Genomic DNA, 19,792 nt, shown 5'->3' on the forward strand with positions numbered 1-19,792 from the left:
GTCTAGGCTTGGCCTCTTTTTTTGTGAGTAAATACTTGAGAGCTGCATGATCAGTAAAAATAATAACTTTAGTACCAAGTAAGTATGATCGGAACTTATCTAATGCAAATACCACAGCAAGTAATTCTTTTTCAGTGGTGGAGTAATTTAATTGAGCATCATTTAATGTCCTAGAGGCATAATAAATAACATGAGGTTGTTTGTTCTTAACAACATTAAAACAAGTTCCTAACAACATTAAAACATCATTTAATCTAGCATCATTTTTTTAATGTTATTTAATGTTGTTTTAATGGTTTAGGAAGTTATAGGAAAAAATAGAATTTTAAAAAAACTGTAAAAAAATAAAAAATAACGACTAGTTGACGTTAGCTAGTTACCGTTGCATTCAAATTGTGGCCCAGCCCAGGGCCAGTTGGCCGTTTGGCCCTTTTTTGTCTAGTGGAGCCCACAAGCCCTTTAACCTAGCCCTCGGTTGGAGACGGTTTTCGGGCTATTTTCAGCCATCTCCAACCGAAGGACCTAGAAAACAGGCCACCAGCTATTTTCGGCCTAATATTTCTTAAGGGCTCGTTAGAAAGTGCATTTAAAACGTTTGAAAGTGTTGTTTTGGAACTAATCATTTATCTTTTAGTCGAGGGGTAATCTAGTCTTTCTACATCACTTTCTCTTGAATAATAATCAATTCAATTTATAATTCATAAAAAATAAATTCAATTCAATTTACCTCCACCATTTATCTGTTGATTTATTAATTTCAGTAATTTTCTCACTTCCTTTGTTCCCCTTCCTCCCCTCTCTCATGAAACTCAACCTTCATTCTTGGCAAGCTCCACTTCCGAACAAAACCCTAACAATTCAAACACACACACACGCACAGAGCAACTCGGTTAGCGACTCAGTTGTCCATGGATGTGAATCGTTGACTTGAATCGGAGAGAGGATCTGAGTCGTCGGCTATATTCTAAATTGTGTATTGACTGGGTCTGATGGGTGCTGCGGGGTCCAAACTCGAGAAGGCTCTCGGCGACCAGTTTCCGGAAGGCGAGCGATACTTTGGACTTGAGAATTTCGGCAACACTTGCTATTGTAATAGCGTTTTGCAGGTTTCGATTCTGCATCCTCCAAATTCAATCGTTTTATTAGTGAAATTTTGAAATTAGGGTTCTGATTTTATAGAAATTCTGTAAATTTTGTGGTAGAACGAGAATTACGTGCAGCATATGTAAATTTTGAGCTGTGGATGTTTTGAAGTTGAGTAATGGCGAAAAGTTTAGTAAATTGGATTGGATATTGTAGTTCAGCATGCCCAATTAGGTGGCGTTTTGTGGCTATTTATGGTCGTTCAGCTTTGACTTGTTAGCTAGTTGAGCAGGTGCTTGGTTTGGGGTAGAGATTATTGTAGCATTCTTTAGTAACATTAACCGTCTGCAGCATAAGGTTATCAGCAATTTCACTATGTTAGCATTTTCTGCTTTTCTGTTCAGTTTTCCGGTGGTGCTCAAAATTTTATTTCTGGGTTCCGGGTGAACTTGTTGAAATGTTAGTGCACCATGCAATGACCGGCGTCAGTTTTGTTTGTCTGAATGGATAAGCACTGGGTAAATGCCTTTTAGACACTCATATATTTCCAATTTAGTGGAATTGAGATTCTTTAGATTAAGATTACTGGGTAATTATTAAATTTAATGTCGACATGAACATGTCATTAAATCTGTTTCTGAAGTTCTCTCTGGAAACTGAGAAACATTACCTTGTTTAATGGGCTCATGTATTCAACAAGAAAGTGTTCATCAAATATGGTTAAGAGTGTCTAGGCTAGGTACTTGGCTTGCATTTTTAGTCTTGACTCATTATTTTAGATGGTATTCGTAGTGTTCACTTTGAACTTGGATGCTTCAAGATGGGGTTATTGACATGGTCTTTCAACACATCTATCGTCCAATTGAGATTTTGTTGGACCATCAGTATCTTCCCCACATCTATCTTTATTCCATGTATTCTGGAAACATTAGTGCTGATATTCCAACTAAATATGTCTATTTCAAAAATGGATAAAAACATTATTTATTGCCTTTCTCATTTAGGGCTCTGGGTGACCTAAGCAATATCGAACTCTGAGAGTAACATCTGCCCTTATCCTTTTTAGATTGTTGGAAACCATTCTCTCTAAAGTAATCACCACCCGATATCCTTTTTTATTTTTCATGCAGGCACTTTATTTTTGTGTTCCATTTCGCGAGCAGTTGCTAGAATATTATTCCAGCAACAAAAGTGCTGGGGATGCAGAAGAAAATCTCTTGACATGCTTAGCAGACTTGTTTACACAGGTGACAACTATACTAGATATATATCGTATTTGTACCTAAATTTGTCAACTCAAGTGGGATTTGGCATGTCAGGGCTGCTCTTTATTTCTTTATGTACTATCTTTTGGTACCTCCTTTCTATTTCTGGGATGTCACTGTAACCGTAAGGCCCTCCCTACTCTGCTGTTCTACCATGCTTTTGTTACGGGAAAGATTTATTGATTGCCAAATACATGAAGGTGTATTCTTGGAATAACAGGTTTTTCTTTCCCGTGTTTACCTATCAAAACCATTTTTGTTTTATCTCATATACAAGAATGAAGATTGAAGCCAGCCTAGTATATATGGCTCTTGAATATTCTGCAACAAATTCTACAAACATGTGATGCTAGTTTCCTAAGTGGTGTTCATGCCATGGAACATATGTTCTTGTCCATTGTTTTAGTCACGGTGCTGGGACCAACAGTTGGTTATTCCTTTGTTGTAGATAAGTTCACAAAAGAAGAAAACAGGCGTCATTGCTCCAAAGCGTTTCGTACAAAGATTGAAGAAACAAAATGAGCTTTTCCGTAGCTATATGCACCAGGTCTGTCTTTCCTTCAAACAACCGAAATGTTTTTTCTTCTGTGTATGCAACTTTCTAGAAATTTATATATCTGAAACATTGATAATTTTTTATAATTGGAAGTAGTATATACTAATTAGAAAAATGCATTATTATCCATTGAAAGCTTGAGCACAAGCCTTGTGGCGGCTGCCATTTGGAAGTTAAACGTATGTCATTTAGCCTTCTGATCCATTGTGTGTTTGAAGTCATATGTATAATTCAACTGTCTGTGATGAAAATTAAATAAAGCGATTTCAATTGGATGTGTATAGCTGGAACTCTCTGTAAACCATAAATTATTTTGACAAGTAGAGAAATAGTTGAAAACTCACGGTTTTGGTCTTATAGAGTTTGGTCGTGACATTTTTTAATGTTTGACATAGATGGCCAAATTTTTCTTGTGGGGTTTTTACAGAAGTTTCTTTATTTCGTGCAAGGTTTGTGAATGTAGTCGCAAATGCCTTTTCTGTTACATAATTTTTATATGTGATGTTCCTCCTGTTATATCGGTGCATTCCTTGTTACATTGTTCTCAAATCTTTCTTTGAAAAGTTGAAGAGAATGTTACTTACATATATCCTGACTTGTTGCTAAAATATTTTCAGTTCTCATTGATTTATTACACAAATATGATATTACATATGACTAATGTTTTCCATCTTTTTTATTCTGTTTTGTAGGATGCTCATGAATTCTTAAATTTTTTGTTAAATGAACTTGTCGACATACTGGAGAAAGAAGCCCAAGCTGCAAAAAGTGATCAAGAAACTACTTCACCTCCTGAAAAAATGGGAAATGGTCCAAAGAATGTTCAGGCCAATGGTACTCATAAAGATCCCTTAGTTACCTGGGTGCACAAAAATTTTCAGGTGATCTAGCTCTGCAAAGTCATATAACCATACCAGTTTCCTTGTGTTTAATTCTTAAGTTTATGTGATAAGCTCACCATGTTCCTTTCTAATGCATGCATGTATTTATATTTTGTTGAATTGCTTGCTCATTTTTATATTAGACGTTTTGCTGAGAGTTTCTGTCATCTATAGAGTTTCTAAGAGAAGTTGATTGTTTTGATAAGAGAAGTTGATTGTCGTGAATTAAACATGTTATCGGTTCCCATGCTTTACTTTTACCCCTCCTTTGTCTTATCAAAACAATCAACTTCTCTTAGAAAGAAAAGGCCAAATACTTAATGTTGTGGCTGATGTTTGACTGCTTATTAATTTGTTACCTTTGCATTTTACATTGTCATACAATAACAGAAATCTTTCTCTTTGCTTCTGTTACTAAGAATCTCATAATATTCAATGGCTATTCGAGTCAGGGTATACTCACCAATGAAACAAGGTGCTTACGGTGTGAGACAGTGACTGCAAGAGATGAAATATTTTTGGACTTGAGCCTGGATATTGAACAGAACAGTTCAATAACGAGCTGTTTGAAAAACTTCAGTTCCACAGAGACATTAAATGCCGAGGACAAATTTTTTTGCGACAAGTGCTGCAGGTGGATCTCCTTCACTCAGATTTTATTCATATTCTTCCCTTTGTTAATATATGATTCGCACTATTCTGGTTTCACTGATAAAGTGTGGAGGGGTTATTACCATGGATACCATTGTGCTTATCCTGGTTACCGCAAAGTGCTAAGCATAAAATCTAGATATTGATCTGAACTTTGGAGAGTATTTTGGAAATCACTATCGCTCACTAAAGAAAATTTGTGGTTTGTTGTCCATTCTCAAAAGAACAAAACTAAGCACCTTTTTTGGTATTTGATGATTCCTAAATAATAGGGGATGGTTTCTGTGCGTACACATGATAATATTGGGGGTAAAATCCAGAGCTTCCATTTTTTATATAGTAAGAATCCCCTTTGCCCGCCTGATAGCTGACAAGTTAAGCTTTTCGTGATGATATGCAGTTTGCAAGAAGCGCAGAAGAGGATGAAGATAAAAAAGCCACCTCACATCCTGGTTATCCATCTTAAACGGTTTAAGTACATCGAGCAGCTTGGCCGTTACAAGAAGCTATCTTATCGGGTAGTATTCCCACTAGAGCTGAAGCTGAGTAACACAGTTGAGGATGCAGAATCTGAGTATTCTCTATTTGCTGTGGTTGTCCATGTTGGCAGCGGGCCAAACCATGGACACTATGTTAGCCTTGTGAAAAGCCATAACCACTGGTTATTTTTTGATGATGAAAATGTGGAAATGATTGATGAGTCTGCAGTGCAAACTTTCTTCGGATCAGCACAGGAGTATTCAAGTAACACAGATCATGGATACATCTTGTTCTACGAGAGCCTCGGCACCAGTAACAAGAGTTAAGAAGACGGCTCGGGATTTAAGATGGTTGGGTATTTCTAATCATTTGGACTTTTTCGCGTCTGTTTTTGTGTTTACCTTTTCTCTTTTTTTCGGTTTCCCCCCTTTTCGACCTGTGGAAGAGCTGTCAAATGTCAATGAGATGATATGGGTGGTGAAAAATGTATACCTAGGTGGTCCGGATGTACAGCGGATGGTGGAAGCAGACCATCCTCCTTTTCGTTTTTTCCTTTCTTTTATCGTTTTAACAATAAGGAAAAGGGTAGTGTATATGCTATATGGTCGGAAATTTCAGACAGTAAGTGGTTGTCACGGTCGAGAACATTAAACACTATAAATGCCATGAAATCGGAATTTGCTCATCGCTATTTTCTCCTTGTGTACGTTAATTCTGTTTTGCGGCTTCAATTATGCAGGTGTTTTGTGATTATAGTTTATACTAAGCAAAAACTTGGTACTTGATTCTCTTGTTGTCAATGAATTTGTTTTTTACCTGAATTCGATGTAACAGGATATGGCTTTTGCAAATTTAATTCAATGTAACATGACATTGTTTGAGGAAGGTGGTCCAATATCCTAGTGGCTAGGATGTTGGACTTCTACACAAACCTTCAAAACTTCGTTCCTTTCTCAAATTATTGTAATAGTTTCGAACTCTCCTTCATAATAGTTAAAGTTTTGTTAAAAACAAAAATAAGTTGTCAAAGTAAAAGATCGTCAATAAGGGTTTTCTAGCGCGATATAGATTCTTATCCAAGACACGTATCATTTGGTAATGCCACATGAATCGCTAGAAACAAATAATAGCTAACCTGATACCCAAAGTTTTTTAAGGGACCGACAAAGGCTATCATGAGCCAAAAGATCTTCCAAGGAGATTCTATTTGGAACTATTAAATGTCCAAGGTCCAATTTTGAAAATTTTCAAAGGTTTTTCTTGACTTTGTCGGTGTAAACAAACAATAAGTTAAGAAGCCAAGGCAATCAAACATTGAGAATTTAGTTGCTAATCTATCGGTAATCCTTACTAATCGGACCAGCAATCAAATTATTTCCCTTCTGTTCCGACTTTTCTGCTCAATTCGAACTTTCCGAAGCTTCAATCCAAGACAAAGATGCATTGAACTTCAACTTTCTTAGATAGAATTTTTTTTTTTCCCTAAAAATTTAAAACAGCATTAAGACATTCATACCTACTCGGGAACAACTAATGCCCCTACAGATTTTACAAGAGGATACGTACGGTGAACCGGATATTGATCACTCTGGAGCTGCTGTAGGCATGCAAACATCGTCTTCATCCAACAATGCTGCAATATCTACGAGGTCGTCATCCATATCAGCTCTCCCATCTGAACTATTCATACTACTGTCGTATACCACCTGCATAACATCAATTGAAGTTCAACAAAAAACCAGTCAGACTTATAAAGTAGATTCAAAATCCAAACAAACCACCAACGCGGACATAAATGCTTTACCTTGGTTTCCTGTATCTCAGTGACAACATTAAGCAGCCGACTGTATTGATCTCTTGCCTCGGGATATTGAATCATGGACTTCACCCTAGCAAGCGCCTTTTGCAACCTTTGCTCTGTTTGCTTCCTTCCTTCTTTCAGTACATCGTAATCATCATCCTTCGAGGATGAAGCTTGCATGCTGGGAGGCTCAGCAAGTGCTTCTGGCTTGAACCCACGCAATCCACTTCCTTTTCGTCTCCAACGCAAAATTATCTTCTCCACAATTCCTACGGACCAGACTATCTTTCTGTAGTTTTTTCTCACCTGGTGGCCTCTTACATGAGCCTGTTATCAAGAAGGTCGAAGTTCGATTTCAAGAATGGATTTGAGCACAGAACAATTTAAGGGGGAAACATGGAGAAGATTAAATGCCTCAAAAATCGAATCGACCACAAATCATATTAACAAAGAGAATCATGGCAACGTACCTGAATTTTGACAATACGTTGTCGGATTATCAAATAATCTTTTCTACCCTTCCAACTACGGAACTTATTTTGTATTCGAATTGCAGCAGCATCCACATGCTCATCACGTTTCCCTGGCTTATGCGACTTAACTGCAATGAGTGATAGAGCATCTTCATCTGAAATTCCAAAATTATCACTACCAAATTCTTTCAACTGCTTCCGCTGGAAAGATTTTACCCTGAGCACTTGATGAATACGAGCAGCAGCTTGGGTAGCATTACAGACAGCGGTTAAAGAATCCCTCAGGGAAAGCCCACCCGTTAAATCCCCATTCCCGATAGGAGTTGCGATTTGTTCTGAAACTGTTTCTACTGCTTTGGCTCCTGAAATCTCAGCATTATTGCCTTCCTTGATATCCAAATTAAGAAATGAAAGGTGGTCACTCAAAGTAGATTCTGCAAGATAACCAGCAATTCCCTTGTGGCCCTGTGCAGAAGCTAGGTCTGCAGGTGTTCTTCCAGCAGGATATTTGGTTCTTGGATCTGTTAATAATCCAGGAGCTGCACCAAGAGAGATGAGGGAAGCAACCGTGCGCTCTCTGATATTAATTACATGAAAAGAAGAAAATGAAACAGCAAACAAGTTGAAATTAGATAAAACCAAATTAATAAGTCAAGAACAAAGATGCAAGATTCTGAGAGCAGTCTTATTTGAGAAAATCCTGGCACAACGATCTGATCCAGATGTATAGAAGTAAATGCACTCTCTTGCCATAAACCGTAGATGGTAAATTGTTTAATATGTTTTTTAAGCAAGTAAATTGTTGATGGTTATAGTCAAACAATTGACCGTAGCTGGTGGCCTGCATGCTGAAAGAAAGAATAGAAAGGAAAGCATACCAGCACGGAAGTTCAAAAAATGAAAGAAATTTTTCTACAGTGCTCACCTGCCATGAAAAGCTGCCCAGTGAAGAGCTGTCCATCCATCCACATCACGAAAATTGACACTGACTCCGGCAGTTATTGTGGGCAGTAAGACCCAATCATAGCCAAGAGCAGCTCCAAAATGTAATACACCTTGGCCACCCTCGTCTAGTACACTAGGGCCTTTTCCACCAGCAGCCAACTTTTGCAAGAGCCATGCACGCAACTTCTCTTTAAGTAACTGTTGAAGCAACTGGTCCTCTACTCTCTCTAAGGAAAAGTCCTCATCTGACGTAAGTTGTAGCATCCTGTCCCACTCACCATTGTCATTTTTCAACAACAAATCAATTTTACTGATCAACTCAGAATTCTCTGCTATGCTGGTGGGATCAAAAGTTGGAGAGCTAGAGCTTAAGGACAGTAATTTTCCAAAGCGCATATTTAATATTTCATTCGTGCAGCCAGTGTAATCATCTTTCGCATCATAATCTGGTATTTGGCCAACTCGGTATTCAAATTCCCTGATTTCACTACACGCCAGCCTATTGGAACATGTCACATAGAAAGGAATCCTCCCAGCCTTATGGATGGGAGTATAACAACGAAGAACACCATCTGCTATAACCTCAGCAGGAACTTCAACTTCCCCAAACATGCATGACCACTTACAACTTTCTGCTTCTTGACTCTTCAAGAATCTTCCTGTGATCAGAACCTGCATAAATTGAGGGCTCAATGAGAAAATTGTATGATATTTGAGAAACTTGAAGACAACTCTTACACAAAAGTATAACAAGGAATATGGAAGACCAAGTTAACTCTTTACCTTAATTTCAGAGTTTTCATATGCCCAGTTTGGTGAGAAATCAATAATGCTAAAGAGCTGGTCCTGGGAAAGAGAAGGCCCCAGCATATAGCTATCCAAGCGTACTTGAAGAGGAACACTGGATTCATCGACCCCATTCTCACTTTCAACTGTATCCCAGTAGGTCTCTGAATTGGACTGTGTTTGTGTCTCATCCACATCTCCTAGTTCTTTACTCATCCATCGGTTGAAACTGTCAAGCTTCTTCAAGCCTTCATCTAACAAAGGCTTTGTAGCAAAAGCATGCTTGTAGCTTCCCTCTATGGTTTCATTTCTCTTCGAAATAGACTTCAGATGATATTCTTGCTCAGGGTTTGAAGGCTGTATTTGAAGGTCATTTGGCATAGAATAATCATTTGTCTTATCAGAATCCAAATGGCACACCAGAGAATTGAGTAAATTGGAAGCATGGACTCCTTCATATAACCTTGTGCTGACATCATATGCTGTATTTGAATGCAAGTTTTGATCCACAGGCCAGCTGGATGAACCAGAAGAGTTGGCTTCCAAAGTCTGTTGGAAAGTTAAACCAAAGTATGAAATTTGGAAAAGCAAAAACAATACATAAAGGACAGCCATACTCAGCCTCCCCATAAAACCTGTTGCAGGGGTGCCAGAGTAATGGAAGGAGAACCCAAATAGCTACCCTCCATAAACTGTGGTATTCTGAGTATGCTTAAATAACCAATTACTACATACATATATTTGTTTATTTATTTAACTTACCAGTAACAAACTACGATTTTATAAATAATTATGCAGGATTCGAGGACTTTGAAAGCATATGGCAATGATAACCATCACTAGAAAGTTTTTAAGTGAAGAAAACAGGATGTTGAAGACTTCGAACACACTAGACCATCACATTTTGCCAACAACATGATTAAATGACTCCCAATTGAAAGGATGATGTCTGGATATCCCAGATACGTGGATAACTAGCAGAAGTACCAGCTTTCAAGGCCCATACAATTCCTATACTCTAATTACATTGATAATTTTTATTAAAAAATTTAAAATCTCATCATAATAAGTTCTAGAAACTTGGAAATAACAGAAATAATTGAAAAACTGACATCTCAAAAATTTGCTTGAGTGGTTGGAAGCAATGAGACATAAATTCTTGTCAAACTCCATGCTTAATTAGGTTTGACCCTGTCTATAGTTTTCTAACACAAACAGAATCAGTATATGCTTCCGTGATCTTTGATATTGTCATGTAAAAAAATTCTAAAAATTCAAACAAAAAACTGGTGAAAAAAACTTTTAATCCAAGTATATTAAACTGATGAAAAAAAAATCTTCATGCATGCTCCACCAGTTTTCACTAGTGAATGTCCATCCTTAATAGTTATTACACAAGCTTGTAATGGCAAAGCCCTATACTCAAAATTTTTGCTTCAACAGCATTAAATGTGTAAGTAAACTTCCCCTTACCTGCCAGCCTTGTTGGACCCTTGGTCTATCCTCATACATCTGCTTTTTACCAAAATTGTTTGTGAAAAGGTGCCCAAACGTCTCATTCTCTTGCTTAGAGATAATTCCCGTTGAATCAGAATGTGTTGCTGAAATTGATGGCTGAAAAGGCAAAGGTTGAAAGCCAGTAGTAAAATTCCCCAAGGCACCATCCCATAATGTTGAGTTAAGATTTTTCCTGGGATCATAGGTAACGCCAGCATCTTTAACATCTTCCTTCCTATATGCTTGAGTGTGTGAACTAAAATTCACCCCAGGAATGGCTGACAATTTTTCTTGATATTCATCTGTTTTCAATGATTTTATCATGAACTTGGTATTCTACTTAATTCAAAAAATCGTCTAGATATTTAAAAGCACCAATGCATTTACAAAGACAACATAGATTTAGAAAATAGGAGGAAAAAGTTTACTTGAAAATGACATCGGATAGAATGCAGTAGATACTCCAGCATTGGTCTTCTCAGCCTTAGGCTGTAGTAATTCGAGAAAAGGTTGTAACTGGGAACTTGCTTGGTGATTATATACTGTATCATGCACCATGTTAAGTTAATTTAAAGATAACTGCATGAAAAAAAAAATTATATATATATATATATGGTAAAACTGGAAAATGAACTTATTCTTCCAAAATATTTATTAAACAAAGGAAATTATTGACAAACTGTAGTAACGGAAATGGACAGCGCACCTGATTCAGCATCTTCGAATTCTGATGCTTGAGCGCTACTTAAGCTTGTTGCGTCAGTAGCTTGGGAACGCATTTGGAAACTACTTGGATTGAAACTAGAAGAAACAGAATTGTCCATTTCAGAATTGAGGGCAACTTCTTCAGTTTCATGGGAATAAGGAACACCTTCTTCAGTGCCTTGAATATGGTTATAGTTTGTCCTATTTCCCTGAATAAGTAATACAGAAAATGAGACAACCCAGAACATGGAGATCCATAACAGAAATGAAAAGTTGGATCATGTAAATGACAAATAGATGCACAAATATCCTATGGTAAAACACTAGATAGCATGAGCATAAGAACTAATCGATGAACGGTTATTTCATATTAATTGGGACCTAAGCAAGTGGACCAAATTTTACCTAAAGCCAAGAAAGAACTTCTCTTCTTTCTCTGGACACTAAGAGCCTAATTTATTAATACATTTCAACATTGATTCACACATGAATCACAGCTTGAATTTAAGTATTCAAAAATACACTAGGGAAAGTACATATAAAATGGTCAGTTGCTCTTAAATGACATGCACTTTACCTTGAAATGGAATAACAATAACTCTTATGATAGTTTGGGTCCAAAAGGATCTCAAAATGACAACCAAAGGCTGGCAGAATCACAGAAACTTATTGCACAAACAACAAGAATGAAATGAACAGAATAAAGCATTACCTTAACTTCCCGGTAGTGGACGAGAACTATGTGTTGCAGAGCCCTGCAGCAATGACCAAGTAGGTCAGATGTGAAAAGAAAATTTCACAATAAATTACTTGAATCATTAGCATGTGAGACTAAATGTTAACTGCATTTGGGTTTTCTTTAATTTTATTAGACAGGTATTAAAATGAAAAGGCAGCCGTGGGTGCCTGCTTGTACTTGCAAACACATCCACAAACACTGCTAAGGCTTGAGAACAAAAATCTTTGATAGATTTGTAGCATATAACTCACTCTTCAAGCATCCAATAACTGCGTCTTTGGAAATTTTCATTTTCTTCTCCATGTGCATAATAGCAGTGCAGCACATCAACACTTCCAGCCTGAAAGGATGTTCAATTATTATTCAACCAATTTGATTGAAAACAAAGGCCTTGTCAACAAATTAACTCTTGACACAAGCCACAAAAACTTGAGAAATCTTTAGCATCTAATTGTTACCACCTACTTAATGAAATTCTAAACCAAATTTCTTTCCGCCTCTGCTTTCTTAAGCAGCAATTTTTATTCAATGAACTTTTCCCTTGACATTGGTGTGTCCTTGTACTTAATTTTGGAATTAAACAAGGGTGCAAACTAGCCACAAAAAGTTGAGGATTGGACTACACAGACTTGGCTAGCTATTTTTCGAGCTCAAGCGAAATACTAGTCTTGAAATTCCAACCAAGGTATACCAAACTGTCACAGCCCGGATTAGACCAAAAGTAAATCCATGCGTGTGAGCTATAAAATAGATTGAATACGAGGCTATATTGGAGTGGCCTAAATCTTAAGCACACCAAGGGTGGGATCGATAAATTTGCATCCCTAACATGAAAGTTTTTTGTTTTACAAAGAATCCGTAATAAAAATAATTGCATAACCCTTATATAATTTAAAACAACTGTGATTCCTTAAGCCTCAGCTGCCCACCACACAAAATTGTAGCTATTGACATTCGACATGTCAGAGCCTCCAACATCACTCTTATACCAGAGTTCTTCTCTCCTATTTAATTAAGTTTGGTATTTATGTTACTTATTTTTGGTCAAAATCCTTGTGTCATAAAATAATTTTCAGGAGAAAGTTATAACATAATATAGCTCTTAAAAATGCTTAAATCAAATTTTGATGCAAAACATTGTCATAATATATTTATATGTGCTTTGTAAAACCTATTACACCATCCTTCGATGATTACCTTAAGTCTCTCATGGGCTTCCTTCACTGTCTTTCCATCTTTTTTCTTCCTCCAGTTATGGCCATCTTTCCTGAAGTATCTAAGCACCTTCCGATCAAATAGAAAAAGAGATCCACCTGAAACAAATGACGTGTATCAAGCCACAGTAGGTATTCAAGGGTAAATGCAACAATACAACAAAGCAAGCTGCAAATCAAATTTCTGCAGACATCTCATAAAACTTAAAATGTGTAAATGCTATTATATCTGACCTTAAAACGGAAAATCGTGAGCCTTTATGTACAAAAGTGAATGCCATTAATGCCTACTAAAAACAAACCAAAGACAATACAAGACTCAACTCTCATGTCAGACGGAAATGAAAGGAAAAATGGTTATACTGATTTGACTGCTGCTTAACACAAGTACCAATTGACATAAACTCTTACTCTCGATCAGTTAATTCCTAGTCACAACCTTATGAAAAGAAAGCTCGATACATATCCCAAAAGGAATATTTAAAGAATGATGCACCAAAAAAAAAAACATAAAATAGATGTCCTGATGTGCTTTAGAATGTTTCAGAGTTGGAATTTTAAAAAAGAAAACTACCAGGCCTACCCTCATATCAAATCATTGTGCAAGCAGAGGGACTACCATGCAATTTCCGAAAAGTAATTGGCCCATGTCTGTTGAAAATTTTACAGATTACTATACACATACCAGTTGAAAGACAAGCTTCATTACAATTACTTTTAGGAAGGGAGGGGGAGGCGTTTGGGGTGAGACCAAGAACGCACTCTCCTTGAAACTTCCAAGAGAATTGAGAAATTAGAAAACCGAGTTAAGAAATCTTACAAATTAATATTTTATTATGTGATAAAAAGAACAGACTTCAATAACAATATTTATTGCTAAATCCAATGCAGCTGAAAAATCATACCCGGTGGCTTATTTGCAGGCACTGAAGCAATCTGAAATTTTTGATAATTTTGAAGAATTTCACATATTTCAGCCGGGCGTAGCCAACGATGTTTAGCTTCTAAGAGTATCTGCGCAATATCTGCATCCAAGTATATCATATTAGTAAATATCCATATACCATATATAAAATAGATAATAGTATTATAATGCTTGATTCACTGTCATGAGCAAACCACAAAACAACCAAGCGAGAGTGAGTCATGATTATAGACAGATTTAAAGCTAAAAGAGAAGATAATTTACAGGATGTTCTCCTCTTCACCTAGTGGTAGACTTGTTGAGAAAAACTTCAAAGATAATCATCTCACAGATTCAGTTCGGAAGAGTTTGACCAACTATCCATACCTGTGCAATTTGACCCACCCCCTTATGTCATTTTTGCATACTCAGACGCACCAATATTTTCATATGTTTCAAGATTTACAAAGAGGGGAATGAAACCACAGTTTGGAAGAGTTTGTAGAGGACATGTGCATTTGGTTTGTAGAAGTGGGCTTTGAGAATTTAGTAGGAGAATTCCAGAAGGTGCAATAAGACTACAATGTGACCGACTATCAAAAGATATTTTAAAAATGAATGGATTGATGATGGTTGGGCAAAGGGAGCATTATTTAATTTCTAGCTTCCTTAGTGACCTTAAGAGAGAAATAAGGAGCAAGGACGAGACGATTTACCATGTCATACTCTCTCAAGCAATTAGATTGGCCAAAATGAAAGAAACAGCATCAAGCCACAATCTAATTTCCTCGTTTTTGTTCTTGAGGACACAGTATGGAGGGATGAGGTCCATTGTCATTTTCTAAAGAAGTAAGAGGGGTCAGTAATAGTTAGCTGCTATTGTTGATGCTGGTGCCATGCCAGAGCTAGCAGACAATTGAGCAGTGTAAGTTCCAAATTGGTGAGTGGCTACTTCTGGTGCTTCGCAAGACGAAAGCTGAAAAAGGATCTACAAACCTACGCTTTGACTAGGAAGCTGTTGTCTTATTTCTTTAATTGATGCTATTCTGCGTTCATGGATGTAAATTTGAAAGCATGATTCTAAGTTGTAAGATTCCAACTCAACACCCTATAATAAGATTAGAGTAGAGTTTTACACAAGGTGATTTCGGATAAATTAGTTTAGTACTCGATTGATTACTTTGCTGGCAGCTTATGATTTCCAATGAAGATTGAGAAATTCTTCTCCTTCCATAAGAAAATAATACCAAGCCAGCCCTAGTCTAGACGGGGCTAGACTCAATTGTGACGCTGATTGGATAATAAAACAGTCTAGGGTAGCAGGAATTGAACACTTTGTTTCACTTCTCAATACCATTTCCATCGTTTGTCAAAACATACAAATTTTTTTACAAAATAAACCACATGATTACAAGTAAATCTCATATTTTATCACCAAAACTAGGAAACAACAGAAAACCCAAAAACTTACCCAATTGATTACCAAGACCGTAACGCTTCGTCTCTTCCATGAACTCGATGTGGGTTGTAAGAGATTCACTCAGACTCAGACCCCGTACACAAGAAGTTTGAGCGTACAGAGAAATGGTAAAAGCGTGTGATGAAGACTGCAAATAAAGGGAGAAATGGGAGGGAAATAAAGGAAGGTTCTGAGAAAGGTGAGAAAATTGCAGCAGAAATGGAATGGAAATAAGGAGGGCAGTAATTTTGGTTTTTTTTTTTTTTGGATGAGTTGTGAGTTGTGACTCGTCGGTTTGTGTGTACGAATGATAAGGACTGTGCATACTTAACTACTAGAATTTGCCTACACATTTTCTTAGAAAATGAGAAGAAGAGAAGGGAAGAGAGAGAACGTGGGAGTAGTGAAATGTTTTTTTTGGGGGGTTTTTTTTTTGGATATTAGAGATATTTTAACATCACATGCAGGTGATGTTTTAATAAAAAATAGTAAAATTCAGACTTATGAAATTACATTATTGCCCATCATTTAGTTTTTGTGATAGAAGGCTAAGTAGTCTTTTCACTCTCTTTTGGTCAACAAAAATTGTTTCTTTAATTAATAGAGATATAACTTTGGCCCACTTTTTTGACGTAAAATTTGGGATCTTTCTAGGATTTTGCTTTCTTTTTTTTTCTCCAATAAAACTTCATTAAAAAGAGAAACATTCTTTACCATCAAATAACAAGACACAAGAAGTAATAAGAGGGATGGATGGACCTATTACAATTTTTTATTGAACAAACAATATCATTTACTTAAGGAGTGAGGGTGTGGGTTAAGCCTCACAATGGATCAGCCATAATAATATGGTTCAAATTTGCTTTTGACAAGAATCAAACATAAGACCACTTACTTACAAATAAAAATGAATTTTGATCAAACGGCTACAAACAAGGAACTCATTTAAAAGTTATAATAATTGTTGGATCAAAATCCAACTGCCCGAATCCCGGAGTAGTTGGATTTGGTGGAAAGGGATTCGGAAAGGATCCCTTTCCTCCCAAATATGCATGTCAGGAATGAAAAAACAAATATCAGCAATAACATTCACGACGAAATTAGTCTTCCTTTAGATATGATTTATTATTTATTATAAAGGAGATATCCTCGTTGGACAAGGCGGTGTCACGATCTTCGGATAATCACTTGAGAAGGGTTTCTATTGGGATAAAGTGATCTGGTCAAGAAGGATAAACTCTCAATGAAGGCACAAATTGTTAGAACCGAATTCGCGCACCGTCAAGGATGGTGGAGGCACAAACTCGAACAACTTGTAAAACAGAAAACAACTGCCAACAAGCCTAAGACTAGGGGAGTGTTTCGACCAAAGGTTCTCTAATGGTCAAGTTAGTAAGCAGTTTTAGACTTAAGCAGTGGCCCAAAGAATTAGAGTATTGAGATTGTCTGGATGGGTGCATTTATACCGTTGTGAAAGAGACTTTTTAGGATAAAGTCATTGTTCTAAGCCGAAAGAATCCTAGAAGATATGTAGAAATAAATATTGCACCCTCTTAGTAGTTGTGATTACTTGCAGTGCACACTAATTCTTAAATTGTAGGAGATCCAAGATTTATAAAGATTTGATTGAGTCCATAACCGGATTAGATCTCGTATCTTGTGGAATAAGCATGATCATTTGGCAGAGTTGCTTGGACTTCACATGTTGCCCCGAGACAAGGTGATGGGGACATTGCTGATTCGTCTGATCCAACCCCTCTCAAAGCTAGTGAGTTTATGACCAGACTTCTGAGGTAACAATATTCTTATTCCACAATTGTAATAAAGCTTAAACTTTAAGCTTTAAAATCCTCTCCCCATCCCTAAGATATTTTCAATCATTGGGCTAAAATAAGCCTTGAAAAGAAAATTGATTTTTTGGGCTAGATTGCCCCCACCCCTACTCACCACAATTTAAGCCTAGAATGAGGCCCCATTAACACACCCATTTTTTTGGCCCCCCATCAGCACACCAACGCATGTCACTTCCCACACACAACAAACCTGTCTAGGACCCACCACTAACAGCTTTGTCGACCACATTTTCCGAGCCCAACAACTAGACATGTAAACGAGTCGGGTGTATTGGGTTTGGATCGAGTTCAATCCGACCCATTAAGTTAATGAGTCACCCTAACTCGACCCGTTTCACCCATTAACAGTTGTTAACAATTATTATTATTATTATTATTATTATTATTTTGCATAGAGTTTATTTTTTGTTGTTAAAACTTTACTGAAATTACTAAAACATCCTCAGCTAATGAGTTGACCAAAAATGACTTGTTATTTAATGGGTTGTTAACGGGTTCAGCCATTAGCAACCCGACCCGGTAAGCATCCACCCAAATACTAATATTAACGGGTCAGGTAGGGTCGGCTCCAAAATGCCAGGTCTACCAACAACTACTTCTTGGTCGGACGATTATCGTGAACCGTTGGATGATCCAACCCTCTAAATTCTTTTTTTTTTTAGTTATATTAAATCAAATGAATGAGATTGAATATGAGAAATCTAACGGTAAAAACCAAATTTTGACAGCCTAAAGTTAAATCCAAGAGCTAATATTTAAATCAAATTTTACTCAAAAAATCTATAAATTAAAATACCTATGTATTTATTGAAAAAAATCCACACAAAATTCACTTTCATCATATAATTCTTTCATTTTCCTTTCATGGGGTAGGTTTAGTGATTCTTCATTATTTATCAAAATTTATATATTTTTAGATTAAAATATTCATAAAATTAAATTAGCATAATCTACATACATTTATTTATAAAAAAAATAAAAAAAATTACCGAAACAAATTAGACTAAAATCATTCTTTAATAATCTTGAACTAAAATTTTAAGCCATAATTATTAGAAGAGAAAAGTTGTTTATGAGTTATGGCTAAACTTTTAGGAATTTTAACGAAAAACTTCTGATACTGTTCACTTTAATGAAAAACCACATTTTTACACTAAAAAGTCAATCCTGGTACTATTCACTTTACCCTTTATTTTATCCTTATCGTTAAAACTTAAAGTTTTCAAGCCATTTTCATTAGTTTTTCTTAAAAAAAAAATTAATATTTTTAAGCTTTATTCGGACCATTAAACATGATTTTAGAATTCCTACATAATCTTTATTCAAGATTTACAAAAGTACATGTGTTATAATTTGACTACTACATTATTTTATAATATATAAATTGTTGCAGTCCTATTAGATTAGGAATGTGATTGTGTAAATCCTAGTATATCTTGGAATATCTCTTATATTCCTATTAAGAGTAGATTACACATTAAATGTTGTAATCCTAAATGGAAATGTTTTTACCTATCCTACTACTATAAATAAAGGCACAATGAGATGAAATAGAATACACCCACAATTACACATCTCTCTCTTCTTCTTCTTGTCCACTGCCGCACCTTTCTCTCTCTCTATGGCCTCCATAATTGTTCAGTAAATTATGCCTACAACACGTTATCAGCACGCTCTTGACGTTGCACTAACAAGAAAGTTTGATCTTCAATTAGGGGAGTATTACGTTTTAATCATTTTTTATGATTAATTTATTATTTTGAATTGATCTACATGCTATTGATTCAATTTAATTTTCTATGTTGAACGTGATACAACGCATTGGAGATGCAATTCTGACTTTCTGAGAAGGATCTTCTACAAATTCAAAGGCTTTTGTTGTTTTCTGCCAATCAAGTACGCTTAAAATAAAGTAAGATATTTGAAACGACCTTGAAGCATGAAAACATTCCCCATGATGCATGAACCCCCCATGTTTATATTTCCTTTCCGATATATATATTGTATATGTTCATATATTTGTCAATATATATTTGTTTCATGCATTACGCAATTATATTTGCTATGTGGAATTTGTGAGTTGAATCAAAAGAAATTAGAAACAATTAGGATTTTTTTTTTCAAACCTTAGAGTCGAAAAAAAAAGGAATTAAAAATTGGGATTTTTGCGGTTAAGTCACGCTGTGTAGTCTTGGACAATGTCATTTACCGAATGGACCACCACGACAGCAGCCTTTTGGGCTTGCTGCGTATGCATGACAACCAAGCTTCGGCTTGGGAAGGTTTATGCATAGGCCTAAAGCCCCTAGCTCATCTCTAGCAGGCCTGCAGCCATGTTGGACCTTGTCCATGGGTCCCTGACCCAAACGAGCAAAGCATGCTGCTTGATGCCCTTTCCCATTACACGCTGGCCCATCTCGCAAGCCTGATGCTTGCTAGGCCTTACTTTAGGTCATGGCTCGCCAACAACAGAACCTAGGCTGCTGGGCTCGCCTCGCGC

The 19,792-nt window shown here is 36.4% G+C and overlaps 2 protein-coding genes across 2 annotated transcripts; one reads left to right on the forward strand and one right to left on the reverse strand.

The window, feature by feature from the left end:
• Positions 1–709: 709 nt before the first annotated feature.
• On the forward strand, positions 710–5,607 carry LOC103401646 (ubiquitin carboxyl-terminal hydrolase 3). The gene is made up of 6 exons (XM_008340360.4): positions 710–1,106; positions 2,214–2,330; positions 2,797–2,895; positions 3,597–3,785; positions 4,238–4,419; positions 4,837–5,607. The coding sequence occupies exons 1-6, from the start codon at positions 990–992 to the stop codon at positions 5,240–5,242; spliced, it is 1,110 nt and encodes a 369-aa protein (XP_008338582.1). The 5' UTR covers positions 710–989; the 3' UTR covers positions 5,243–5,607.
• A 599-nt stretch (positions 5,608–6,206) lies between these two features.
• LOC103401645 (calmodulin-binding transcription activator 3) lies at positions 6,207–15,733 on the reverse strand. The gene is made up of 13 exons (XM_008340359.4): positions 15,452–15,733; positions 13,982–14,101; positions 13,060–13,175; positions 12,114–12,202; positions 11,836–11,878; positions 11,125–11,332; positions 10,847–10,960; positions 10,395–10,720; positions 8,919–9,470; positions 8,116–8,807; positions 7,188–7,767; positions 6,721–7,044; positions 6,207–6,622 (listed from the first exon to the last, which is right to left on the reverse strand). Exons 1-13 carry the CDS (start codon positions 15,489–15,491, stop codon positions 6,500–6,502), a joined length of 3,327 nt encoding a protein of 1,108 aa, XP_008338581.3. The 5' UTR covers positions 15,492–15,733; the 3' UTR covers positions 6,207–6,499.
• Between the last annotated feature and the right edge of the window lie 4,059 nt (positions 15,734–19,792).

This window comes from Malus domestica, chromosome 15, assembly GCF_042453785.1.
Source record: "Malus domestica chromosome 15, GDT2T_hap1".
NCBI lineage: Eukaryota > Viridiplantae > Streptophyta > Magnoliopsida > Rosales > Rosaceae > Malus > Malus domestica.

What these genes read in the sequence shown, in the direction of transcription:
- LOC103401645 (XM_008340359.4), bottom strand. Translation starts at nt 15,491, where the DNA reads ATGGAAGAGACGAAGCGTTACGGTCTTGGTAATCAATTGG. An exon ending in CGGTCTTGGTAATCAATTGG is followed by an intron (nt 14,102 to 15,451) that starts GTAAGTTTTTGG and finishes ACTTGGATGCAG; the next exon opens with ATATTGCGCAGATACTCTTA. An exon ending in GGGTCCAACAAGGCTGGCAG is followed by an intron (nt 9,471 to 10,394) that starts GTAAGGGGAAGT and finishes ACTTTCCAACAG; the next exon opens with ACTTTGGAAGCCAACTCTTC.
- LOC103401646 (XM_008340360.4), top strand. Translation starts at nt 990, where the DNA reads ATGGGTGCTGCGGGGTCCAAACTCGAGAAGGCTCTCGGCGACCAGTTT. An exon ending in TAGCAGACTTGTTTACACAG is followed by an intron (nt 2,331 to 2,796) that starts GTGACAACTATA and finishes CCTTTGTTGTAG; the next exon opens with ATAAGTTCACAAAAGAAGAA. An exon ending in TCCGTAGCTATATGCACCAG is followed by an intron (nt 2,896 to 3,596) that starts GTCTGTCTTTCC and finishes TCTGTTTTGTAG; the next exon opens with GATGCTCATGAATTCTTAAA.